The sequence below is a fragment of the Erithacus rubecula genome (assembly GCF_903797595.1).
Source record: "Erithacus rubecula genome assembly, chromosome: 31".
Classification (NCBI taxonomy): Eukaryota; Metazoa; Chordata; class Aves; order Passeriformes; family Muscicapidae; genus Erithacus; species Erithacus rubecula.
In genome coordinates, this window is record NC_136682.1 from 2,094,224 (window position 1) to 2,120,866 (window position 26,643).

At 50.4% G+C, this 26,643-nt stretch overlaps 2 protein-coding genes across 2 annotated transcripts; both read right to left on the minus strand.

Moving 5' to 3' along the window:
* Nucleotides 1-3,102: 3,102 nt before the first annotated feature.
* LOC306813696 (keratin, type II cytoskeletal cochleal-like) lies at nt 3,103-9,936 on the minus strand (the record flags this gene model as incomplete). Its single annotated transcript, XM_079329265.1, has 9 exons — nt 3,103-5,091; nt 5,499-5,533; nt 5,646-5,866; nt 6,152-6,277; nt 6,386-6,550; nt 6,657-6,752; nt 7,246-7,306; nt 8,143-8,363; nt 9,190-9,936. The coding sequence occupies 9 exons, from the start codon at nt 9,934-9,936 to the stop codon at nt 4,565-4,567; spliced, it is 2,199 nt and encodes a 732-aa protein (XP_079185391.1). The 3' UTR covers nt 3,103-4,564.
* A 4,764-nt stretch (nt 9,937-14,700) lies between these two features.
* On the minus strand, nt 14,701-21,570 carry LOC306813697 (keratin, type II cytoskeletal 4-like; the record flags this gene model as incomplete). Its single annotated transcript, XM_079329266.1, has 9 exons — nt 20,632-21,570; nt 19,316-19,530; nt 18,214-18,274; nt 17,854-17,949; nt 16,961-17,125; nt 16,354-16,479; nt 15,583-15,803; nt 15,204-15,232; nt 14,701-15,098 (listed from the first exon to the last, which is right to left on the minus strand). The coding sequence occupies exons 1-9, from the start codon at nt 21,175-21,177 to the stop codon at nt 14,701-14,703; spliced, it is 1,857 nt and encodes a 618-aa protein (XP_079185392.1). The 5' UTR covers nt 21,178-21,570.
* Between the last annotated feature and the right edge of the window lie 5,073 nt (nt 21,571-26,643).

Sequence of the window (26,643 nt, forward strand, 5' to 3'; positions counted from 1 at the left end):
AAAAGAAATCCCCTCATTCCCACTCAAAATACCTCCCCAAATACTTTTGTGAACTGGATTCTGTCCACCTTGGCCAGATGAACTAACAGTGAAAGATGAGACCCTGAGCAGTTAAACAAAAAAAAATCCCCAAATTCATCTACGTGAGCAAAAAGTGCAGGAGCTGGATCCAAAAGGAGGCGCTTAAGGGGATCGGCTGCATCTCAGAGGTTGTTTGTGTTGATGCGTTTCCAACCACTGCTTTTTTTTCTGTCTGGGAACTTAAAAGAACCGGAGCAGGAGGGGTTTGGTTGGGTTTGGTTTGATTTGGTTGGGTTTTGTCTCCCTGCAATCAGAAAACAGCAGTGCTCCCAGCTCCCGTGTCCCGACTCCAGCCGTGAGTCACCGCGGGCGCCATCGGAGCCGATCCCTGGATGGGCTGATCCAAGATTCCCTCATGTGGATGGGGAGGTGGCTGGGCTGTAGCAAGGGGGTGCTCTCGCCCCGGGAGTAGAGATGTGGGAATATCCTGCAGGCTGGAAACGCAGCTGGGAAAACTTCACTCCATCCAAACCCCGCGACTCCTGATTTCACAGCGGCGGGAGCCTCAGCCGTGAGACCTCTGGGTGCTGAAAATAAACACAGAGATACTGAAAATAAATAACCTCTGTTCCAAGCATGGCAGACCCATGGAGATCTGCTTTCCTATGCCTGCCCATGTGAACTGGCACAACTGTGCCAAGAGCCTGTGGTCAGGGGCCAGGCAGGGAACTTGCCTTTGACTCCCAAATCACTTATGCAAAGTCACACCTGGGAACAGGAGCACAGGTTTTAATTAAAGCACAGGGAAAGGATTCATGTGGAAGGGAGTCATTACTTCCCCAGCTCTTCTAGGAAAGCCTGTTGCTGCAGACAATGGCAATTAAGTGGAATACTACAAAGGATTTGAAAGAGCAAAGCAAATGACGGTTTAGGCACCAAAACAAGGAAAACTCTTGCAGAATCTCTCGGTCCCTCACACTTTCCTTTTTTGTTCTGTGCTGCTCACATGCAGTGTTCCCCTGAAGGTGCTCAGGGCTGCAGGGGGCTGTGCTGGCCCCTCAGGGGGGACAGGTCCTTGTGGAAAGGGAGGACATGGGGGGATTACTGGGGGTGAGGGCACTGCAGAGATAGGGCAGGAGGAACAGGGCTCCTGTCTGCTCTCAGCTGCCTCTGAGCTCCAATTTGCTCTTTTTTTCAGAAGGGACTGGAAAAGAGATGTTAAAAACCCTCCAGATTGGTTAAGGTTGTGTTGTCATGAGCTGTGTTAAATCCTCACACCCGACCTGTGCAATTCAGCGAGGTCAGAAATTGAGGTGACTCAGAGTTTATTTTTAACCTTCACTGGGTTTTTTGGCCTCTGCAACATCCTCTGGACAGCAAGGACCGAGGAGTCTTGGTGGATGACAGGTTGACTATGAGCCAGCAGTGTTTCCCTGCAGTCAGAAGGAATGGAATTCCCAATGGAATCCTGGATTGCCTTGGGAAGAGCGTGGCCAGCAGGTCAGTGAGGGGACCCTGCCCTCTGCCTGGCCCTGGTGGGGCCACCTCTGGAGTGTTGTGTTCTGCTCTGGACTCCACAGGTCCAGAAGGACCCAGAGCTCCCAGAGAGAGTCCAGTGGAAGCCACAAAGGTGATGAGAGGTCTGGAGCAGCTCTTTGATGAGGAGAAATAGCAGGAGCTGGGCGTGGTCAGTCTGGAGAAGAGGGGACTGAGAGCAGATCCAAATAATCATAGGAATATCCAAATATCCATACATGGATCTCATTTGAGAGGGTCTCTCATCAATCCATGTGAACATCTCCAAGGGGTGGCAAGAGGATGGTGCCAGACAGTTCAGTGGTCCCAGTGACAGGACAAGGATCCCAGAATCCCTGAGGTGGGAAAAGCTCTCTAGGATCATCCAAGCTGTGCCCAATCCCCACCTTGTCACCAGCCCAGAGCTCTGAGTGCCACATCCAGTCCTTCCCTGGACACCTTTAGGAATGGCAATTCCACCTGTCTGGGCAGGGAGCAGTCATGGCCATAAATTAGAACAGAAGAAATTCCACCCATCGTGAGGAAGAACTTCTTTCCATGGAGGTGGCAGAGCCCTGGAAGAGCTGCCCTGGGAGGGCATGGATTGTCCCTCTCTGGAGACATCCCAAGCCCTCTTGGAAGCCCTCCAGTGCCACCTGCTCCAGGTGTCTGTGCCTTGGCAGGGCTTAGACTGTGTGAGCTCCAGAGGGCCCTTCCAACCCAGCTATCCTGGGATTCTGAGCCCGGTTTTCTCCCTGGATTTGGCTTTTCACTGAGGCTCCTTTGATTTCCTGGCAAAGGAGAGGAGGTGTTTTGGTGCAGCTGGGTTTGAGCGAGGTTTTGCTGAAGTGTCTCCTTTGAACTTGCCAGGACACGCTGGCATGTGCATTCCTGCTCCTGCCCATGTTCCTGCTCCTTCCCAAATCTGCCCAGAGTTATGCAGAGCCAGGATGCTGCAAGGTCAGGGCAGAGCAAAGCATCTGAGCCTTTGAAATTCAATAAGGGCTTTGCAATAACATTTGGCTGAGGGGTTTTTATCCACTTTTTCTCGGTTTTATTCTCCTTTTGCAGTGACTGAAACATCTGCATCAGTGCTGCTGTTGTGCTCCAGCACCCATTCCCAACCCAGATCTTCCAGATAAAGCCTCCTCAAGAGCCCTGCAGACACTTGGGTTTGCTCTGGCTTCTTAGGAAAGCAAAAATTAAATCCTGAGGTTTTGCTTGGCTGCCCCAAACCCTCCCTTCCATAGAAGAAAAGCTTTTGGATTAACCCCAATACGTTAAGAAATGAATGGTAATTAATTATCTTGTCACTTACGGGTAAACCTCCACCCTCCTTCTCTTCTTCCTCTTCCTCCTCCAGTTTTCTCAAATTCTTCAATTTATTTTGGGACAACTGATTTCAAGATTTTCATTATAATTTAATTGGAATTTCAAACTTTTCCCTGGAAGTAAAGCAAATATGCCTCCAGCTCATCCTGATGAAGGTTGGGAATATTTTGTATTGCTGGTTCTGGTTTAGAATTAAAAGATAAATAAAAAGAACAAATAAATTACAATCTGGTTTTATTGGACACATTCCAAATAGAGAGAGGAAGGGAAACATGGAGTCGCATCACTATTATGGAAGTATAAAAAGCTGCAATTTTCTTTTTTAATGGTGCTTTCCAAAAATAAAAAAAGACACATTGGAAGGCTAGAAGGTTAAATTCCACCAGAAAAGGGGAGAATAGAATTGGGATGCTGGAGCTCCTTTGGCATTCTGCTCTTGACTGCTTTGTTTGCCACACACTGGGCTGGAACCTGCTGCACTTCCCAGTTTCCCAAAGATATTTCTTTTGGCAGAGGAACCCACACAAGGAGGAGGTGCTGGAATTCTGGACATGGCCCTTCAGGCAGCTTTTCCAGTGTGATTTGCAGAGTCTCAGACTTTCCCCAGCTGCTGCAACCAAGGCAGTGGGCAAAGACAGCAAGACTTGGACTGCAGGAGGATTTGGGAATTTTTTGAAGACATTCCAGCAAAACCTTACATGGGACAGGATAGAAACCACATTTAACAGAAAGCACTGATCTTACTTTTGAAGGACTCATAGTGTCAGACATTATTTAGAATTTTAAAATTCTATAATTTAGAAAACAAGCCCTTTTTGGATCAATCACTGGTGAATCCTCTGACAGAAATCAGCCCTGAAGTTACCTGTAAAAGCCACTGTGGGCAAACTCATTTAAGAAGACAAAGGACAGGAATGGGAAAGTGATTTGGGAAAAGCTTTTTGATAAGCTTGTGGCACATGGAATTCTCATGTGTGGGTGGAGGGATCTCAGGTTGCTGCTTGAACATCAGCACTCTGAATCCCTGGTCAGGCTCACGTGCCTGAACTGACTCAGCAGCAAAACTTGGCAATATCTGGAAAAATCATCTCTTTCAAAACTTGGCTGTGAATGGAGGAAAGAGGGATTTTCCATCTCACCAGAGTGACTCAGAATGAAGGATATTTTAAGAGGGACATTACAAGCCGCTGCCTGGGATCTTTGAGTATCCTCCAGGGGTGTTTCTAGACAGCAGAAAAATAGCCCAGACCTCTGATGCAGATGAGCTTCTCCTGTGAAGGAGCAGGTTGGGTCATTCCAGCAGTGAAGACAAAGCAGGGTGAGCTAAACACACATTCCCAGCCCATCCCTGGGCTTCTGGGGGCCAGAACTGAGCTAAAACTTTCCCTGCTATTTGCTCTGTTTAACTGATGGCTGTGGGTGACCACAATCACAAATTGCTTGACCTTATTTAAAACAAACAAATGGAAAACCAAACTAATTGCCCATTCAGAACAATAACTTAGGCCCATGTTTTCCTTTAACTCCTGTTTCAGGGGGTTGGAGAGCTCTGTTTTCTGTGTGTTCCACTGCTTTTCTTGACCTGAGATCCAAATGTGTGAGAACTACAGAGCAGGAGCAGGGCAGGGGCAGCTGGAGGGGTTGAGGTGGGGGAGAATGGTGGGCAGGAGGAACACAGGAGGGTCTGGGCTTTGCTTTACTCAGGCTCTGTGGCATTCTTCAGGCTTTGGCTTTTTATGCTCTTTTTGCTGGAGGAGGTTTTGGAGACGATTTTCACACCTGGGTTGGTGCCTTTTGCGCTTCCAGAGCTGAAATTCCCTCCGCTGGTGCTCAGGGCGCTGCTGCCGCCTCCAGCGTGGCTGTAGCTGCTGGCAGTGCCCAGACCACTCCCTCCTCCAAATCCACCTCCAAGACCACCTCCAGCTCCGAGTCCAAGTCCTCCTCCGCTTCCAAAGCTGTAGCTTCCTCCTCCTCCTCCTCCTCCTCCACCGCCAGCTCCAAGACCGAAACTGCTCCCGCTGCCTCCTCCAAGGCCAAAACCACTTCCACCACCTCCTCCAAGACCAAAGCTGCTTCCACCACCTCCTCCAAGGCCAAAGCTGCTTCCACCACCTCCTCCAAGGCCAAAACCACTTCCGCCGCCTCCTCCACTCAGGCTCAGTCCACCAAATCCTCCTCCTAAGCCAGCTCCACCAGCCATGCCGGAGCTGGAGCTGATGACTGCTGCAAGGAAAAGCAACCAGAGGGTTGGACATCTGCTCAGCAGTCATGTTATCAGGGGATGGGCTGGGCTGGAAGGGGCCATAGAAGCCATCCCATCCCTGCTCTGCCATGGGCAGGGGCTCCTTCCACTATCCCAGGTTCCTCCAAGCCCTGCCCAATCTGGCCTTGGCCACTTCCAGGGAAGGGCAGCCACAGCTGCCCTGGGGAGTCACCCAGTTCCAGGAAGTGCCATCATCAGGACCTTGACCCACAGGACTTGAGCCCCACTTCCACCCCCTACACCAGCCCCTAATGACAGTGGAGGACTCCAAAAAGTGTTATGTGGGGAAAAACTCCCTTTTTCCCGAGGTTTCTCCCAGGCCTTGCTCCCAAAGCCAGACTTTGGGATTCAGAACTGTGGTACTTACAGTAGCTGATGGGGTTCAGTCCCTGCCCACTGAGCCTGTTGAGAGATTAGAGGAGATTAGAGCAAAATTACAGAGACAGGCAGAGGAACCAGCCTCTGATGGGAAAACTGATAGTCATTATTATCCCCACAAGAGTTTTGCTCCCACCTGCTCTCCTCGCCCTCCAGCAGCTTCCTGTAGGTCGCAATCTCAATGTCCAGGGCCAGTTTGACATTCATGAGCTCCTGGTACTCACGGAGCTGCCGGGCCATGTCAGCCTTGGCTTTCTGCAGAGCATCCTCCAGGTCAATCATCTTTGCCTTGGCGTCCTTGAGGGCCAGCTCCCCGCGCTCCTCAGAGTCCCCGATGGCTGTCTGCAGGGTGGCACACTGCAAGGGATGGGGGGTTTGGAAAGCTGCTCCTCCCTTTGGGTAAGAGCCACCCAAGGAAGAAACCCATCCTGGCATTCATGGAAAATGTTCCAGATGAGCAAACATGGATAGAGTTGAGATGCCAGGCTGGCAAGAAGACTTAGTAATTACATTTTACAGCCCTTTCAAAGAGGGAATTGAACACCTTCAGTGAGGCTGGAGAAGTCTCCAATCAGCAAAGCTGAGCTGTGGTGCTGAGGGACAACAGACTGGGGCTCTGTCATCTCCTTTTGCCATTCTTACCTGGTTTCTTGTGTTCTCTATCTCGGAGCGGATCCTCTGAATGAGCCGGTTGAGCTCTGAGATTTCACCCTTGGTGTTGCGCAGGTCATCGCCGTGTTTCCCAGCCGTGGCCTGCAGCTCCTCGAACTGAGGAGACAAGGAAGATGCAACCTGAACCATCTGAGGTGTCTGGCTGGACAGGACATGGCTCAAGCAATCCCAAGGGATGGCCTGTGGCAAGGATGGTCAGCCCACCTTGGTTTGGTACCACGCCTCGGCCTCGGCGCGGCTGCGGTTGGCGATGTCCTCGTACTGCGCCTTCACCTCGGCGATGATGCTGCTCAGGTCCAGGTCCCGGTTGTTGTCCATGGACAGGATGACAGCAGTGTCGGAAACTTGGGCGCTGAGCTGGGCCAGCTCCTGTGGGAAGCACACGGGAGCTGCACTTACCTGTCCCAGCCCTGAGAGTGGTGGCAGTCCGCAGCCAAGGACCACGGCAGGACAGGAACCGGGGATTTGTCTGTACCGCCTCGTAGAGGGCTCGGAGGAAGTTGAGTTCATCGCTCAGGGCGTCCACCTTGGCCTCCAATTCCACCTTGTTCATGTAAGCAGCATCCACGTCCTGGAAAAGAGCAGCTGTAGGGACACGTGTGGCACCTGGATCCTCTCCTCAGCCAGGAAGAAATTCCTTGGCACAGCCAAGAAACAGTGAAGCCTGGAGATGAGGCTGCCCCTTTCCCTGCTGCCTGGTAGAGAAGCTGTGCTTGGTACATCCCGCAGGAAAAGCACCAAGAGGGCATCTCTTGTCCCAATTTGGAAGTGGATAAAGGAGGCAGGTCCTGGCTCTTTGGCCTTGGTACCTGGGATGTCCAGCAGGACTGATACCCTCTGTCTCTACATGCTGCTTTGCACCTGTGTGTGTCGTGGGACTGGAGTGGGAACGGAGTTCTTCCCTACAAGCCACTCCATTCCTTTCCCACAATCAAATGGTGATTTAAAACCCCTCTAAAGGATGAGGATTGAGCTCCATGAGACCTCCCATCCCTCAGGATGTTCCCAGTCCATGCCATGGTTGGGATTGGCTCAGCATCTGCAGCACCTTCTGTCTCACTCACCTTCTTGAGCACCACAAATTCGTTCTCTGCTGCCGTGCGCCGATTGATTTCCTCTTCATATCTGCAGGGACAAAGGGAAAGAGGATCTGGATCAGACCTTGGGAAGCAGAACAGGTGTCCAAGGTGATCTGGACTAGGGGTGGCATCTCCAAATCAGCCTCCTGGGAACTAGCTCAAATGTGTGAGATTCCTCTTTCTCAAAAGACTGAAAGGACATTTTTGACTTAACGCAGATGGAATAAGGAAGTTAAAGCTGGTTTAGAGGATTTTCCTTAGCAAGAGCCATCACAAGGTGCTGTGTCCTGGCTGAGTCTCTATTTTTTTTTAATGGGAAAAATGTCGTTGGACCCTTTTTGGTGCTGTTGAGAAAAATATGTCCTGCAAGGAGAGGTAGCTCTGAGCAGGGAGTGTTGGAGGTGAGTAGTGATATTTTATGTTGCAGGTTGGAGCACAAACTGGAGACTTATTTTTCCCCTTTCCTGGAGAAATTTCCATTAATACTTCAGTCTGGATATTTACTTCCAGAAACAGAAATTTTTGACATGAATCATAGAATCATGGAACTATAAAATCATAGAACCATAGAATCATAGAATTATAGAATCATAGAATTATAAAATAATGGAATCATAGAATTACAGAATCATAGAATCACAAATTCAGCTAAGTTGGAATGGATCCATGAGGACCATTGAATCCAACTCCTGGCCCTGCACAGGACACCCCACCAATCCCCCCCTGTGCCTGAGAGTGTTATCCAAACACTCCTGGAGCTCTGGTAGCCCTGGGGCCATGACCATTCCCTGGGGAGCCTGTTCAGTGCCTGACCACCCTCCGGGTGAAAACTCCTGCTGCTCAATGTCCAGCTGAACAATTTGCACCCCATTTCACACTCACTTGTTCTTGAAGTCCTCCACGAGGTCCTGCATGTTCTTCAGCTCCCCATCCATGCGGCCCCTCTCGTTGAGCAGGTTGGCCAGCTGCCGCCGCAGGTTGTTGATGTAAGCCTCGAACAGAGGATCCAGGTTGCTCTTGCCAGAATTGTTTTTTTGGCCCTGCTCCTGCAGAAGGGTCCATTTGGTCTCCAGCACCTTGTTCTGCTGCTCCAGGAAGCGAACCTGAGCGTTGGGAAGCAGAAGAGGGTTAGGCAGAAGAAACCTGTGAGCTGACAGACAATATTCAATATTGGGAATGATGTATGGCAGGAGCCAAGGGATTCCCAAACTAAGAGTTTCCAAACTGGGAATATCCTCTGGATTATCCAGGGCTGTGTTAGCTCAATCTGGAGCTGAGCAAATCCACCCTCAGTGGACAGTTCTCTTCAGAGGCAATTTAATTTTGGAAGCCAAGGAGTGATGGTAAGAAAACTTGGGTTCAGCTCTTTCTTCACCAGACAGTGAAGTTCTTCTTTCACACCTTCTGGGGTTTCTTTCTTTGCAAGATATTTGTCTTTCTTCATTAAAGCCAAGTCTTAGTACTAATGTTAAAAGGCTTAATTGTCTTTCCTTTTGCTTACACGTACAACATATTTATCCAATTGAAAGCCAAGGAATGATTTGAGTGATTGAGACAATTGGGTCAATATAAAAAGGATTTTATCTTGCAGGCAATACACAACAAAGACCAAGACATCTGCTGTGATTGCCCACATAGAGAGTTGGGTTGAGCCACTAGACCCGGACCCAAAAGTGACTTTCTCCATTTCAACTCATCTGTGTTATTTCCCAGGCACAAAACCTGGATCTACTCCCATTACTACAATTTTCTTGTCATGTTTTTTCCCCCTGTAAATGCTCAGAAGGACATTATTGTTTGAGGGAGTTAACAGAGACGTGCAGGGAGGGAATGAGTGAAAGACTGGAGATCTCTGAAGTGGTATTTTTGTACCTACTGGATCCTCACTCCCTCTCTACCACAGACTCACAGCACCCAATAAAGTCTCACCTTGTCAATGAAAGAAGCGAATTTGTTGTTGAGGGTCTTGATTTGCTCCTTCTCATCTTTCCGCACCTGTTGGATGTTTGGATCTATCTCCAGGTTCAGTGGTGCCAGGAGACTCTGGTTCACAGTCACTTCTTGGATTGTACCCACTCCAGAGGGTCCACCAGGAAATCCTCCAGGACTCCTGCCACCGCCGAGCCCCACAGGGAATCCTCCCAGCCCCCCCAGCCCACCAAAGCCAAACCCCCCGCCACCTCCGTGCCCACCACCATAGCCAAGCCCCCCAGCACCCCCACCAAAGCCAAACCCACCCCCTCCAGCACCAAGCCCCAGCCCCAGGCCACCACCAGCTCCACCACCACCAAATCCACCTCCAGCACCAAGCCCCAGCCCCAGGCCACCACCAGCTGCACTACAGCCACCCCCACCACCACCACCTCCCATCCCAGACCCACCAGCAGCTCCACTTCCAAAGGCAGCTCGGAAGCTGCTTCCAACCCCGATGGAAATTCTCTTGCTACCGCCAAGGTTGTAGAGGCTCCTGCTGCCAAAACCCGCGCCACCGCCAGAACCGCCACCGCCACCTCCTCCCACCAGCCTCCCAAAGCCTCCTCCTCCTCCTCCTCCTCCTCCTGAGCGTGCCATGGACACAGAGCTGAAGCCAGCCCTGCTGCTGCTTGGGATGATGGCCGAGGCAGCGCTGTAGGACCGGCCTCCCCCTCCTGCCCTCATGCTGAGCGCCCGGTTCATGGCAGCAGCAAGAAGGGCCCTGCACAGCCAGAGAGACTCTGAGAACAGGGAATGCAGGCGCCCCTTTTATCCCCCAGGGATCTGGGCTTGGTTGCATGGAAGTCCAGTGATCAATTTAGTGCCTTCATGGTTTTGACGTGCCAGGAGGCAGCTGTCTCTCTGAGACTTGTTAAACCCTGACTGCACCCAAACACACCTCCCGGGGCTGGATCCGCTCAGCTGGAAGGGTTATCTAACACCCAGATTTCTGGCAGGAAGATCTCAGCCTGATGCAAAACCTCTGTCTCCTCAAAGAGTTGGGTTATTTTATTTTTTATTATTTTGCCTAACCCTGGAAGTGTCCAAGGCCAGGCTTGGAGCCATCTGGGTTAATGCAACGTGTCCTGCCCATGGGACGGGGTAGAATGAGATGGTCTTTGAGATTCCTTCCAACCCAAACTGTTCTGGGATTGCATGATTCTAAAATTTACTCGCTGTGTGACAAAATAATTTTAAAATGTTATAACATAATGTCTTGGATTCAAAATTCTACTTAAAAGATGCAGCACATCAACGCAGAGATCAGTGGAGAGTCCTCTGGACTAACTCAAGTGAAAGACATTGAGAACAAAATGGTTAAATCTGAATAAAAATAATTCATGGGGTTTCCTTGCCTGAAGGCAGAAGGCTGCTTGCTGTTCATGAAACCTGACATCCCTTCTGGGGCTCTTATTTATCCAGTCTGCTGTTCCTACTCCCTTAGAAGGGACATCTCTTTGGGATGACTTGACAAAGAGGCTCCTGATCAAGGTTTTCTCTTTCCCCTTTCCATATACAAATACCACCTCAAATTTTGCCCATTTATATTCATTACTTAGCCTACGCAGGTTTTCTGGGCTTTTCCTCCTGAATTTTTAGAGGACAGCTCCATTCTGTGCAGAGGCTGTGTTGTGATTTGCCCAGCTAGCTGATGATGTTATTGATGCATTTTCATCTTGACCTAAAAACCATTTCAGAAAAAGAGGCAAATTTTCTGAAAAACTCTGCACAGCTCTGTGGAACAATGCAATTTGCCCACTTTAGGATGTAGTCAGTACTGAGTTTCTGACTCTCTCTAGCTCTGATTTCTTTTAAAGACCTTTGAACCTTCCAACCAAAATGCTGCCAAAAGCAGATTTAACCAGCATGAAAAATACTCCCAGAAATTCTCATTATTTTACTTCCGGGAGTCCTTGGGAAAAAATGATCGAATTCAACAGGGTGTGGTGACATTTTCTGGCATCTCACACTTTGTGGAACTGCAGTATTGAGAGGATTTTATCCCTTGCATGTCAGAGCTCAGCTGGTTTTTGGCATAGGGCTGCCCTGGTGGCTTTGCCTGAACTCTGCAGGACTGGAGCTTAAAATAAATATATTAAAATAAATATATTTACTGGACAGGACTCTACTTGCCCTTCAAAACACATCCCCGTGCCCCAGTGCTACAAAAGCATTAAGGAGCTAAAATCCCACTGGCATCCCTGGAAGAACAATTAAACAGGTGCTACTGAATACAGAAAACTAAATATCTGATTATCCCTGGAGAAATGCTGCCAGGCAGGCTCGAATGGAAGAGTTGGGGCACTGAAAGAGAATTTCCCTTTGCAGTGAGAAATTATTCCCAGATGGTGCAGGTCAGCTTGTTTCTTTTTTGGAAAATGTGGGTCTGAATCTGGAACGTCACTTGAAATTCATGAGCATCCATTGCCTCGACGATTTGCATAAAATTCAAAGCCAGGGCGCGATGGGAAAATGAAGTTTTGTCTTCATGGTTCCTTGACCCCAGTAAAGGCAGCTTGTCCTGAAGCTGAAGAACGGGTTCAGATCAGGTGTTAGAGCTAAATGAATGTAATGGGATTAAAGGTGGGGCAGCCAAGAAGAAAGAGGGAATTGTCAATTCAGGCTCCCACACTCTTCTCCCCTCGGCTTGTTATCCACAGGGTATGTGAGCAACGCAAAGGCCACCCCAAAAATGCTCCCTTCCCTTCCTGGGGCTTGGTGGTGTGGAGGAACCAGGGGCTGGGGCTCCAAACCCAGAGGCAGATCTGGCATTTTCATCTATCTGTTTGGGTCAACTCTGCCAGGCTCTGCGTTCAAGCTGAAAGAGGGAAAGTCAAAGTTAAATATATGGAAGAAATTCCTCTCTGTGAGGGTGGGGAGGATTTCCCAGAGAAGTTGTGGCTGCCCCATCCCTCAAAGCATCCAAGGCCAGGCTAGATGGGGCTTGGAGTGACCTGGGATAGTGGAAACTGTCCCTAGCCGTGGTAGGGTGTGGAATGAGACAGTTTATAAGATCCCTTCTAACCCAACCATTTCTAAATCCATAGTTTTAAACTCTATCCATTTATAAAAGTGTCTGACCAGACTGACACTGTGCAGGATTTGACCTCCATCTGCCCCAAACCCACATTCTTGGTTTTTTTCTCTCCAAAATACCCTGATCTACATGAACATCTTCAAGCAGGCAGCAGCAAATTTGGGTTTTGCAATAGCTGGGAGTTGAGGACAGGGATGATTAAAGGTTTTCTCCCAGAAATGCAAGAGCTGCCAGACTGCTTTTGTCCCCTGGGGAGCTGGCTGGTGTTTGGTGCTCAGGTATTGCTTTGCAGGGAGATGATCATAAATTATGAGCTGTTGGGGCACTGGAAGCTTCTTGTTTTGGGTGTTTCTGCTTGGTATTTACATAGAAATGAGATGGAGCCTGAGCTGTGTTCATGCAGCAAAAAAAGATGAGAACAATGTTTCCAAAACCATCTTTAGTGAGGTGAGTTTTGCTTTCTCACCAAGGGCTGACCCACTTGGCTTTCACCATGCCACAGCCAGTGTGGCATTTATTAAAATAGAATTAGTGTTCTGCTCCAATACACCATGAGGGGAGCCAGAACAGCCAGCAGAGGCTGGAACTCATCCCGTGGTGGATTCATCCCCATCCCACCAGCAAGGACAGACCCAGAATGGGACTGGGGCTTGATCCTCCAGCCCTGGAGAGGAAGAGGGACAGAAGCTGTGAGTCAGCAGGGAAGTTTTGGCAATGGAGTGGGACATGGGGGAATAAATTACAGCCCCTGGTTGCTGGTGAGCCTTTCATGGACACAGAACCTGCCCACACCCTGTGCTGTTCCAAGCTGGACGAGGACACAGGGAGTTTTCCAAGGGTGATGCAGAGCTGGCTCAGGGCTTTTTGGCTGTGCCATGGGGAGATGTGGGGAGGGAGGAGCTGCAGGGCTGGTTGGTGTTCCTGTGATTCCAGCTGTGCATGCAGCTGGGTTGAGTGGTCACCATGGCAAGATCCCCCCAGCCGAGCTCTAGAGACCCATCAGTGGCCACTGTGCAGGAGAACAGGGAGCCCAGCAGAACTGGAGGAGCACTCAGGCAGCAGTCAAGCATCTGGTGGGATTTTTGGGGTGTCCTGTGCAGGGCCAGGACTGGGATTCAGTGATCCTTGTGGGTCCCTTCCCACCCAGGATATTCACAGACAAGAAGGAGAGGGCAATGTGATTTCTCCTAAATCCCAGTTTCCTAAAATTTGAGAGAGGATTTTTCCTCCCTAGAAGGGATGATGGAAGGGCGTGCCCAGCTTTATCTCCAGACTCTGATGTTTGTGTGAGTTCCCATGTTTTAAGGAAGGTGGGCATTGAGGAAGAAGCCCCTGGTGCTGCATTTTGGGAACGTGCACTTTTCTTTTTTCTTCCTCTAAAATCAACCCACTCTGGTGAGAGAGTTGCACAGGTGTGGTGTGAGATTATTTTCCTGTTACTCCCTGAGCTGGTTCTCACAGATTTCTTTAAACAAGGGCCTGGCTGCCTTTTTGTTCCATCTCCAGAGATCCCAGACACTGTGAGGGATCCAAGCAAACTGCATATCCCACAGATGGTTAAACAGCCTCCTTTCCAGACTTCCTTGTGGCCACACTAATCAGTGGATGGAATAAAGGTATGCAAAGGTGCTTCAGGAAGCAGAGCAGACAAAAACTTCTTGAAGCTCCAAACTCCACCCATTTGGAGACTCAGGTTTGAGGAAATTTCTATGATTTGCAATACCAGGGAGGGAAATAAAGCCCAGCCAGTGCAGCATGAATTATGCATGGAGTTTATTGAAGGTACAGCTGAAAGTCTGGAGTAAGCGAAGGGTAATAACTCTGTTCACTTACACATTAAAAGCTTTAACTCCGTCTATTGCACACAGGAAAAACAACGCATGCATTTAACTACAGAAATATAAGGTGCTCGTTGGGGCGTAATTAAAATCTGCTCTACCAAACACGGTGTAGCAACCTGGACCAATTTACATAAGCATTCCTAACCATCTTGTAAACAGGAAAAATTGGATTTTCTGCTGTCATTAAAGAAGTTAAATTACAGCTGCAGCTTCGTCTCGGACAATTAAATTGTGGCTTCTCTTTCTGAAGTTGGGATGACCAAATTTTTCATCCTTTTGCAATAGCTGCATTAGGGAAAGAAAGGGGCCAAGCTGGGGAGGGTGATCGAAAAGCCGAGATGATGCGTGGAGGCAGGAATGCTCTCTGAAATGAAAATCTCACCTGGCTGAGAGGGGCAGGGGGGGGGAGTTTCAGCCAGGAAAGACATCAGGAGAGGGAGGGTTTTGTCAGGCAAAGGCGTTTGGGCAGAGCGCTGTCCTAGTGCATAGTTGTGTGATCCCTGTGGCCGTCAGAGGGAGGGTGGGGGGGAAATACTGTTTTACTGCAGAAATGCTGATTGTACAAACCCTGCGGCGCCGGGCCGGGCTCTACCGGCTCGTCCTGACCACACGCACGGCTGTGCCGAACCGGCTGCCGCAGAGCCCCGGCGCCCCGGGCAGCAGCACGGCGCCGGGCGCGCACTGCTCCGCGCACACCACGCTGCCCAGGCTGCCCAGGTTAGCCAGGCTGGCCATGCCGGGGCCGCACTGCACCGTCTCCACGCCGCTCAGCACCTCCCTGCCCACGCAGCCCGCGGCGCTGCGGGCTCCGAACCCCGCGCCCGCTTTGGGCACGCAGTCCACGCTGCGGGCGCTGAAGGCGGCGCTGCCGAAGGATGAGACCATGCCCAGCCCCGCGCCGGCCCCGCCGCTCTTGACGCTGCATTTGCCTCCGATGCCAGACAGGGAGCGGCACTCGCCCACCGTGCCCCCGCCGCTGACCACGGCTGCGGGACACAAACGCGCTCGGTCACGCCCGCAGCGGCCGCAACCCGCCTTGGAAGGAGCCTCGAAAGGCTTCTAAGGAAATTAAGGGGGGGTTATTAACTCACCTACGCTCACAGGGTTGCCGGTGCATATCCTGTGAAGGAAAGAAAGGTCGCAGAGAAGTATTTAGGGACATATTGCTCAAATTCACAGGCAAGTAGAACCCAGCCACTGCCTCTTTAGAAACCTGCTCCAGCTCTTTAGGTGCACTCTGCTGAGAGGAGCTTGTTCAAATTGCCCACCAAAGCACTGCAGGGTGGGATCCCTAATCCCACGGACATACTGATATCCCATCCTCTTTCTGGATGAGTGTGTGATCCCCTCTGCACCCAGTGGGAGGGCAAAGGGACCCTGCTCCCCTCTGCACCTCTGGGTGCAGCAATTCTTTCTCCTCCTCGTCTTTTGCTGACCATTCTTAGAAGGTGTATCTGGGGTTGCTCCTACCTGCTCTCCTCTCCCTCCAGCAGCGTCCTGTAAGTGGCAATCTCAATGTCCAGGGCCAGCTTGACGTTGAGCAACTCCTGGTAGTCCCTGAGCAGACAGGCCATCTTGTCCTTGGCCTGCTGCAGAGCTGTCTGCAGGTCAACCAGCTTCTGCCGGGCGTCCTTGAGGGCACAGTCTCCCCTCTGCTCGGCGTCACAGATGGCAGTCTGCAGGGCTGAGATCTGGGGACAGGAGGACATCCCCACAAAGCTTCAGGAAAGAGAGTGAAGCCCATCCATCCCATCCATCTCCTGCCATGCCATGGGCAGGGACACTTTCCACTACTCCAGCCTGCTCCAGACCACATCCAACCTGGACTTGGACACTTCCAGGCACAGTTTCTTGGGGCAAGAGGACAGCCAAGGGTGATATTAAGCGGTATCTCTACAGCTCTGGCCCCTTATTTCTCAGCCAGCAAGTGCCAGAGAGTCAAGATTTAGGCTGGATTTGTGGTGGCCAAGCTATATGGGATGGAGGGGATGGGATCTGTTGGCTGCAACCTGGTGGAACCCCAGAGCAAACACTTATTCTGGTACTGCCAAACCAATGCACTTCTTACATGCCAAGAGAGAAATAAATCTGATTTTTTGTGTGCATGAATAGGAGGTAAGAGGTTAAAATAGATCTAACCTGGGGCAGGGGGTTCTTTGCAGCTCCACAGGGTGGGAGCTGGTGGGACAATGCCCTTTGACAGAGGAGCTGCACTCAGGTGGATCTGTCCTTTGGTCCTACCTGCTTCTTCACATTGTCTGATTCACACTGCAGCTTCTGGATCATCCTGTTGAGCTCAGCAATCTCACTCTGGTTGTTCCTTAGGTCGTCACAGAACTTGCCCCGGCTGCTGTGGAGCTCCTCCAGCTGTTGCACAGGAAGAAGGTGATGTCAATGCACCCAAATCATCCCTTGCCAGGGCCCCCTGCCTCCCTGGGAAGATGGAAATCTCTGGAGCTGCACCAGGCTCAGTGTCCCCAGGGCACCACCCAGACATGGCCTCAGCCTGGACCAGGTGAGAGTCTCAGGTGAGTCCTGGACTTGCTGATCTTGGAGGTCTTTTCCAGCCTTAGGGTTCTATGATTTGTCCTTTGGGAAGTAATGATGCTCCTCAGGGTGCACAAAGAGGACATCTTTGAACACTCTGATGTGCTCTGCTTGTGCCAAAATGTCTCAAACCACATTTTTAAGGTTGGTTTGGATTTGGAGTTTTTTTGGTACGACTTTCTTAAGCAAACTGAAGCTAATACACAACGTAAGGTGGGTTAAAGTTGCATCAGGGAGGACAGGAATGGCCTCAGCAATGGTCTCAGGAATGGTCTGTCATGGAAATTCAAGGACTACTCACCCTGGTTTGGTAGAAAGCCTCCACCTCAGCCTTGCTCTTCTGGGCAATCTCCTCGTAGCAGCACTCCACGCTTTTGATGATGCCCTCCATGTCCAGGTCCCGGCTGTTGTCCATTTGCACGATGACAGAGGTGTCACACAGCTGACAGTCCAGCTGTGCCCTTTCCTGCAGGACCAGAGCATCACTTCCAGCCCCTCAACCAGCCCCAGCCAGCCCAGCAGCAACCCCAGCAAGGGGGGTCTGGTTGGGGGAGGTTCTGCCCTGAGCTCCCAGCTGGGTGACTTGTGTCCAGCAAGACCTGGCAGCTGGGACCTGTTTTGGGACAACATGGGATGGCTGTGTGCAGTTCCCTCAGGAAGGGCAGAGAATCCTGGTGGAGTAACCCACTCTTGCATTCCTGGTTGTGCCAGAGCTTTCCTGGACTGGGAATCCTTTGGGTGTGAGTTCTTTGGGCCCCCACTGAAGAGGTTTAGCTCAAAAAAAGTGTCAATGCAAAGTATTCCCTGTGTGTTTTGTTAAAAAATTGTGGAATTTTAGACAGAAGTTTTATTTTCATAAAAATATTTTGACTAATGTAAAAAAAAAAAAAAAAACAAGTTACATAAACATTGGGCCAACCCAGGGATGGTTTGGATTAGCATTTGAAAGGTTCTCAGGCAAAAGATCCCTCTCCTTGTGGGTAGCAATGTAGGAGACAGCCAAGACCCCTCTGCCTTCCCAAAGCAGGTGTGACAGTGTTGTTATCAAACACATCTAAAAGACAAACACTTCTGGGCTGCAACTGCAGGATTTTCAGAAAAGACCTTTCCCCACATGCTTGGTGAAAGATTTGGGTGGGGAGGGCAGGAGGTGATGCCTCAGCCCAGGGAGCAGATGGGAACAGCAGCTCTTACCTCGGCATAGATGCACTTCAGGAACTCCAGCTGCTGCCGCAGGAGACCCACCCTGACCTCTAGCTCCTCCTTGGTCAGGTAGAGGCAATCCACATCCTGTAGAGATACCAGGAATTTGGTGAAAAGAGGTGAAGGAACGATTATGGTAAATCCCGGTTTTTCTTTAGACTTGGAGGAAACCCTGCTATTTCCAGCCCTTGGCACGATGTGGGTTTGGGCTGCATGTGCTGGAAACTTCTCCAGATTCTTTGGGTTGCCTCATTTTTGGGGCACCAGGCTGTGCCATGGTGCCAGGACCCTCCACTTCTCTCACTGACCCCAGTCCTGGGGTTTGCCCCCCCTCAGCTGGTCCTGACTCACCTTCTTGAGCACCACAAATTCATTCTCTGCTGCCGTGCGCTTGTTGATCTCATCTTCATACCTGCAGGGAAGCAGAGCAGGGAGATGCTGAGCCCTGGGGGTCCCATCTCCACCACCCAGCCACCCACTGCAGACCATGGGAAATGAGATTTCGCTTTGCACCTCATTCTTTTATCATTATTTTGGTTTTTTTCCTGTTTTTAACCCCCTCACACTGGGCTTTACTCAGCAGTTTTAGCCACGCCAGTGGTTTGGGTGGCTGGAGTCAGAGGACAGAAAATCCAGCCAAACTACTAGAAGTGCAAAGCTGGAGGCTTGGATTGCTGCTTCCAGCCCTTCTGCTTTGTGAGATGTTTTTCCAGAGCATCCAGGACTCTGCTCAGAGTGCTTATGGGGAGACTGTGGCCAAAATGCCTCAGGGGAAGGTCAGGAGCTTGAGCAACCTGTGAAACTCCAGAGTGCAGTGAGGAGCACAGTCAGGGCATAATGAATCAGTAATTGGGACCTGCAAGAACTTTCACAAGATGATGATTCTGTGAGTTGGACCTGCTCACTGGTGGCTCAGCAAGAAAAAACATCTGAGATGATGAACTCTGGGGAAAGTTGATCCAGTGACCTGGTTTGTGGCTTAGCAGAGCACACAGGGAGATATTAGGGAGTATCTGTGGCTTAGATTGAAAAAAAAAACATTCCCACATTCCCACTGGGAAGAGAGAATGAATCCCAACATGATGTGGGTGAAGAGTGGGGTGTAGAAAATTGGCTGACTTTTTTTTTTGTTTTGTGGGAACGGATGGCACTGGGGAAGACGCAGGCACAGGTGGTGGGGAGATTTGATATGGGAAATCACAGGGGTGTGCAGGAGGCAGAGGAAAATTGGTTTCCTATCCTGCTCCCTAAAGAAACAGGGCTTGAAAACATCTCCCAGTCCATCACCAGCATGTCCAGTGCAGCACTGGATGCCCAGTGCAGGAAATTCACCCAGTACTGAACTTTGTTGCCCTGTGCCCCAGTTTGTTGGTCCAATTTCCTTAGATTCACACTCAGGAGCACCACCCAGGTCAGCAACACTCAGTCTGCAGCTTCCCTGTGTGGGACTTACTTGCACTTGAACTCCTGGACCAGGTCCCGCAGGCAGCGCTCCTCGTTCTCCAGCCGCTCACGCTCCCCCATCACACACTCCAGCTGCTTCCTCAGGTTGCAGATGAAGTTCTCAAACACAGGCTCCAAGTTTCTGCGGGATGCTGGGAGCACATACTGCTGCAGCAGCTCCCACTTGGTGGTCAGCACCTTGTTCTGCTGTTCCAGCAGCCGCACCTGGGCAAGGAAGAGATGGGAGAGTCAGGATCTCCTGTCCCAGGGTTTCTGCACTTCCCAAAGGGAGAAGTGAAAATCAAATCAGAATTGCAAATGGTCAGGTGCTGCTGTCTCAGGGGGTTGAGTGGGACCAGCATCTTCTCTGAGCTAAACTGGTCCCACCCAGGACTCGAATCTCAGGCTGAGCAACATCAGTGCCTTCACTCTGTGTTGAGGCCAAGCCTGGGCTCAGCACATGCTGAGAACTTCCCCTCCTCTCCCAGAACTGGATCCTCGGCCCTGGTGGGCCCAGGGCACTAAAAAGTCTTTCTCAGCACTACAGGCTCCATCCAGGACCTCATTTGGATGTATCTGATTTAAACTCCAATCGTGGGTACTTATCATGCCTTTCTGCCTCTAGATTAAAGGGCTCTCTAGGAGCTTGATGGGTCATGAATAAGTCATTTTACAAATAGGAAGAAGCAGGAGTTGCTGCTCCTGGGTGGATTCAGTTTTTCCAGTTGCAGAACAACTCTCCAGGAAAATCAAGATCAAATGAGACGGAGCAGATTTTCTTTGCTGTTTGAAAAGTTATTTCCCATAACAGCTGTCTAGTCATGAAAACCCTTAAATGCAGCCAATAAAACAATGATAAATTGCATCTTTTTAGAAAGTCACCAAATTGTTTCATTCACAGAGTGGAGGGACAGAGAAATTAAAATAGTTCCTCCCCTTTTAGTTAAATTCATCCTTCCACACCACCTTAATGAAACACAAGCAATTTTAAGGATGCAGAAGTCCTTTGGAGTTTACAGATTTGTGAAAGCAACATCAGATTATACACCTGAAATAAAATTTCCCATCCTTCTGTGTCTTCACCTCCTCACTCACAGGATTTACCTGGAGCTGCTCCTGACTGAGCTCTTTGTCAGGTTGGTGACCATCCAAAGGTACAACACTGATGGAGGTGCCTTGGTGCAAGGCTCAAATCCAGAGGGTCTCCATGCCAGGACCACCGTGGCTCATCAGAAATGTTTAAATACCGGGGCACCAGGAGAAACAACCCCCAGGTTGTGTCTGGACCGCGCAGAGGGACACGGGGCGGGGAAAGCGAGCTCTCACCTTGTCGATGAAACAGGCGAACTGGTTGTTGAGGTTCTTGATCTGCTCCTTCTCGTGGGTACGCACCTGGCACTCCTCGGGGTCCACGCCCACGCACAGGGGCTTCAGCAGCTCGGGGTGGATGCTGACGCCGCGAATCCCCTCGGACCGCGCTCCGCCGAGGCCCACGCCCATGCCAGCGCCGTAGCCCCCCACGGCCACGCCGTCGCCCAGGCCTCTGTAGCTGCCCAGGCCCCCGAAGCTCGCGCAGTTCCCGAATCCCACCACGGTGCCGAAGCGGCCCCCGCCGTAAGCCACCCCGCAGCGCCCGACTGCGGCCCCGCCGTAGACCCCGCTGCGGCAGCTGCCCCCGAAGGAAATCCTCTGTCCGCGGCCCAGGTCGCAGACGCTGCGGCTGCTGAAGCCGCCGATCCCGCACCTGCGGCCCACGGGCTGGCACACGGAGGCCGAGCTGCTGTTGGCCCTGCCCAGGCCGCAGACGGCGGAGGCCGAGGAGAAGCCTCGTCTCCCCAGGATGGAGCCGGAGGTGTAGCACTGTCGGCTCATGGTGCTGGGCTGGGCGGGCGGTGGTGCGGAGGAGCGAGACACGGGCAGGGCCTGGAAGAAGGAGATCTCCTTTAGCTCCTCTGAGGCAGAGCCCTGCTCCTTATATACATTTCAGGAGGTGCCTCAGATGCAAAAATTTAATTTATCCACTGGGTTTGGTCTGCCTGGCAGCAAGGAATGGCTTCCAACATTTTAAACCCACAGCAAACACTTCTATCTCATATGAAATAATGTGGAAATTAAAATAAACTGCTTTGCTTGCAAGCTTCGGTTTCAGGACTTATATTTTACTTAATTAATCTGCTTCCTTATTGTGTAATTATAGTTTAGCAAAATAATTCAAGGGGTTTTTATTCATGGCTTGTTTACGGTTTGGTTTCACCACAGCGTTTAATTACGTTTCAGGACCTCCTGCAAGATGTCGTGGGGATGCCGCCCCTTGCAGGGGCTCCGGGCGGGCTCTTGGGCAATGACCGCCGGTGACAGCGGCAGGGAAGGCGGATCCGTCCCTGCTCAGCTCTGACTCTGCTGGGATCCTCGTAAGCGTTTATTCCTTCCTCTTGTGGGGATGGCTGCGGCTCTCGGAGAGATTTCGGGTGCTGGCCAGAGGGATGGGGGTGGTGGTTTCTGTATTGGTGGTGAGGTGGTGCTGGGGATGAGTTTGGTGATGGGAGGATGCTCTGGGAAACTCCACAGAATTGGGGAGTTATGGAGTGATTTGGCTCGGAAGGGACCTTCAAGCTCGTCGCATTTCACCCTCTGCCGTGAGCAGCGACACCTTCCACTATCCCAGGTGGTTCCGAGCCTCATCCAAACTGGTCTTGGTCACTTCCAGGGAAGGGGCAGCCACAGCTGTGCCAGGGTCCAAGGGGGCTTCCACTGCCCCTCAGAATACCTGAAACTGAAGATAAGGCAATTCTGGGAAGTGACAGTGATTTACTACGGGGTTATGTGCCCATGGAAGGTGATAAATTTTGAATATGGGCATGATGGGTCCATGGTCACACAGCAGATTTATATGGACTGGAGAAGTAACAAAGAAGGGAAGTGTTACAAGCAGGTTGAGAAATGTCAGCTGGAGTGAAGGTTTTGCCTGGTTGTATCCTGACACACCTTTTTGATATTAAATCACTCCAGTAGTGTCTGGTAATGAGAAGGCATCATCCCATCTTAATTAAAATTCTTTAAAGGAATTTTGAATTTGCTTGGGAACAAATAAAGCTCCTTTTTTTTTGCCTTAGGAAAGGGGTCTAATCACAAAAACACAAGGGATTGCAGAGCTTGCCCTGAGAAATCTTTACATTTTTGCTGGGGCAAAATTAACTGGTTCTGGGAGGACTCAGTGCTCTTGTCAATGTGAAATGCAGTGTCTTGAATTAAAAGTCAGGAAAAAGAATCAGGATATTTAGAATATTTGTGGAGTATTTCATTTTTTTCTTCTTTTTTTTACAGATCTGGTAATGGGATGAAATTACAAAAAATACTATATTTAATTATAATCATGTAGTATTTTCATTATAGTTATGCTGGTCTGAGTATACACAGATGCACATCTTGCAATGAGATGTACTTTCATAGAATCATGGAATCATGGAATGGTTTGGGTTGGAAGGGACCATGAAACATTCCAACCCCCTTTTGTGGCCAGAACACCTTTCACTATCCCAAATTACTGTCATCTGCTGGATAGTTGGAGAAATCAAATGAGCTTTTGGGCACTTCGAGGTAACCCAACCACTGGGACCTCTTGCATGCAAGTGAAAATAGAAGAAATATTTTGGAAATGAGTTTTATTTTGAGCCAAAGCATTGGTGCAATCCCTGGAGAAGACACTGGGTGTGTTGTCTGAAGCCACACGTGGAGCAGTGCCTGGGGACAGGGCGTTCACAGGACAAAGCATCACTGAGCCCTCAGGGAGGTCCAGACATGACCTTCATGAACTTTTTTAGGTTGGCACAACCACGGGCAAGCCAAAAACAGGAGAAGCCAGGCTCTAGTTGTGCTTTCCATGTGGCTCAGCCCTGCAGAGCTGTGGGATCAGGAGCAGCTGCTGCTCCAAGCTCTGCTGCCACAGAGAGACTGCATCTCCTCTTCATGCCAGGAAAGACAAGACCCTTTTCCCCTGAGGACAACTTTCCAGTTTTTCCAGCTGGGAGAAATCTGTATGTGGCTGGGGTCGGGTCCCAGTTATCCCAGTATCTCTGCTCAAGCACCATAGTGTGCTGTGTACTACACGAATGACACACATTTCTGGACTGCAGACCCTCCAAATCCCTGGTTTTGTTGGAAAACAGGGAAAATGCTGCTCATGGGACAATCACCCTCCACCAGCTGCAAGCTCTGAGATCCCTTCCTGTGTATGAAGAGTTGTCAGGCTGTTCCTCTACAGCAAACCTGATCTTCAACCTCTGGCTGCTGCTCCTGTCCCTAAGAAGTGGCTTTTCCAGGTGCCCAGCCTTGCACATCAGAGGAAGCCAGTGCAGGGCAGTGCCTGTGGTTTGCAGCTGCTGAGCTTTCACAAAGCTGGTTCAGAGTCACACGGTGCAGCTTCCACCACCTTCAAAGCAGGAAGGACTCCGATGGGATTTGGGCTTCCCGGGCAGTTTGCAGTGGCTTTCATGCACTGGTCATCTTCCTTGAGACCTTTTCATGTGTCCCCACTTTGTCCTGGCTGGTTGTGGGTAAGATGGTGTTGGCAGAGAAGGACCAACCTTCCTCTTTTCAAGGAGGATACGAAACGCTTCTCTCAGGGATTCATCTTTGATTTCAACCTACAGCTTCCACTCAGGTTTACAGGGGAAACCCCTGAGCTGCTTGGACCTAAACATTCCTTGAGCTGTGGTGGCTTTCGTGAGACTTTAACACCTCTGAGATTTACATGTGCCCAGATAAATTCATTCTGCTTAAGCACCTACTAAACTGGGACCTGCTAAGCCACCCCTGCAGACAGGGAGTGCCTGGGGGCGTTTCCAACCTGTTGTTGGATTCCAGCTGGAAAAACCATCCAACAGCCTCCCGAATCTGCTTTGTCCCAGTGAGAAAAGCACTTTTTAAGACCCTCTCCTCAGAAAATGGGGCTGTCAGGGCCTGATGGTGGTGGTGTGCTCCCTCCCTCCCTGCAGGCTGGGCAGTTCTTGTGGCTCCCTGCAGAAGGGACACAAAGTCACCATCAAAAGGGTTAATGAGGCCCCCGGGACACCTCCCCTGGTTTTACTGGTCCTGTTCTCCAAAGGTGGCTGTTCCCCATCTCGTAAGTGCAGCTTGATTTGGCTCCCACATCAAAGCAGGCAGGGATTTAGTGGGGACTGGGGTAGAGATGATGGTCTGAAACTGGGAACCAGTAACTTGGCTCCACAGCCACTCCTCAGCTCAGCCTGGATCATCCCTGTCCATTTATGCTGCTCTGGGGCAAAGAGATGGAAACGATAATTCCTGAGGTTCCTTCCAGGCTGTTCCATGATTCCTGCCCATATGTACTGCTTGCATTTGAGGTGTTTCCAGGTACAACCTTCCCAAAACTTCTCCCTTCCTTCTGCTGGGCTGTGGGTGAACTGTGTGGTCCCATCACCATTGTTGGGGTGTTGTGGCAGTCTGCTCAGAGAACAAAATGAGTTTAGGATCCATTCATTGCCCTGGCAGCCAGGAGGGACAGCCCCTCCTGGGGACACGAGTCCTGGCCAGAGAGGGGGATTGTCCTGCTTTGCTCTGGGCTGAGGCAGCCTCACCTCCATCCAGGGGCACATTTGGGTGCTAAGGAAGACCTAAAAGTCTGGAGAGGGTCTAAAGGAGGGACGTGAAGATGGGGAAGGGTCTGGAGGGGTCACACAAAGTCAGCCTGGAGGAGACTGAGGGAAGACTCGTCAGCAGCTGAATCTTTATCTCAAGGAGCAGCTCCAAGCTCTGCTCTCTGTGAACAAGGACAGGACCCAGGGAGCAGCTGGAGCTGTGTCAGGAGGGTTAGGTTGGATATTGGGAAAAGGTTCTGCCTTGCAGAGGGAAGTCAGATGCTGAACATGTTCCCTAGGGAATGGTCACGGGCCCAAGGCTGCCAGAGCTCCAGAAACCTTTGGACAGCACTCTCAGGCACATGATTTTTGGGATTTTTGGCATGTCTTGTACAGGGTCAGGAGCTGGACTGATGGTTTGGGTATGTCCTTTCAAACTCAGGATATTCCATGGTTCTATAAAATGCCCTCCTCATGTCTCACATGAGGAACACGTGGAGACACCTTCTGCAAGAGACACAGAGGTTTCATACCAACCACCACAAGTGTCCACCCCTTTTTTGTAACATCCCTCCTTTGCATAGGAATTTGTGAGGCATTTTGACATCATCCAGACAACTTTGTGTGGCTGAGGGACCACAGGGGCTCTAAGTAATGGGGTGGGATTAGAGTGGGGTGTCAGGAGAGAGCAGAGCAACCTAGGGAGCACTGAAGGGAGAAAGAGCCCCCCAAGAGCCCCCCAAAGCATCCACTGGAAGAGTTTTCTGAGGAATGGCTTTTGGGGGAAAAAGTCTCCTATAGGGAGGGCATCAGATTTGGAGGTGGGAAATAGGGTTCTGCTGTTTCACAGGATAGTTGTCTCATCTCTTCTATGGCACAGGTGGTTTAAATCAGAAAACATGTTCTTTCATGCACAGAGCCAACTGGGGACTCTGGAGATGCCTTCCAGCAGCTGAGTGAAATGGAGAGTGTGGGAGGAGGGAAATTCAGCCTTGGAATTTCAACTAGTTCCCATCGATATGTCTGGAAATCTGTCTGTGTGTCACACCAGGATCTGCAGCACCACAGGGAGGAGCTGCTCAGTGAGCAGGTGCTTGATGTAAGAGTTAATTTTGCAAACTTTTGCTTTAGAGTTTTCTTTAAAGCCAAAGTGGAGACAATGCACAAACATTTCATGCTCCTTGCTGGCAGCAGAGCAGAGAACACTGAGATTTTATCAGCAAAACCATCTCTGTGCTGAATTTAAAAGTGAAGAAGGACAAGGAGAGGCATTGGTTAGAGAACAAAGCCTCTCTCAGGCCATGTGAAAACAATGCAGCAGGTGAGATCACCAATAAATAAAAACACTTCCAGTGTGGGAGACCTTTACCTGAATTCAGACACCAAAAAATCAGGCACCAAGTTGGAGAGAGAGAGCATGAATAGCCAATGAGAGAGCTTGGGATCATCAAGGAAAACACTGTTTTGTAAAGCCACCATTGCAGGAGAACATGAGAGTCAGCAGGGCCTGGGGAGGGTGATCCCAGAGCAGAAATTCTTATCTGTCCACAGCTGCCTCAGCAAAATAAAGGGACAAATTCGAAGCAGGAGAAATAACAATGGTGTGGTGAGCACTTACTCATTAAATTTCCCAGATGGACACTCAGATTAAGGAGATGAGAGAAGGCTGAGCTTCTGGAGGATGTACCTATTACCTTAATGAATGGTTGGAGCCACTTTTGTCATTCATTTTGTCACCAAC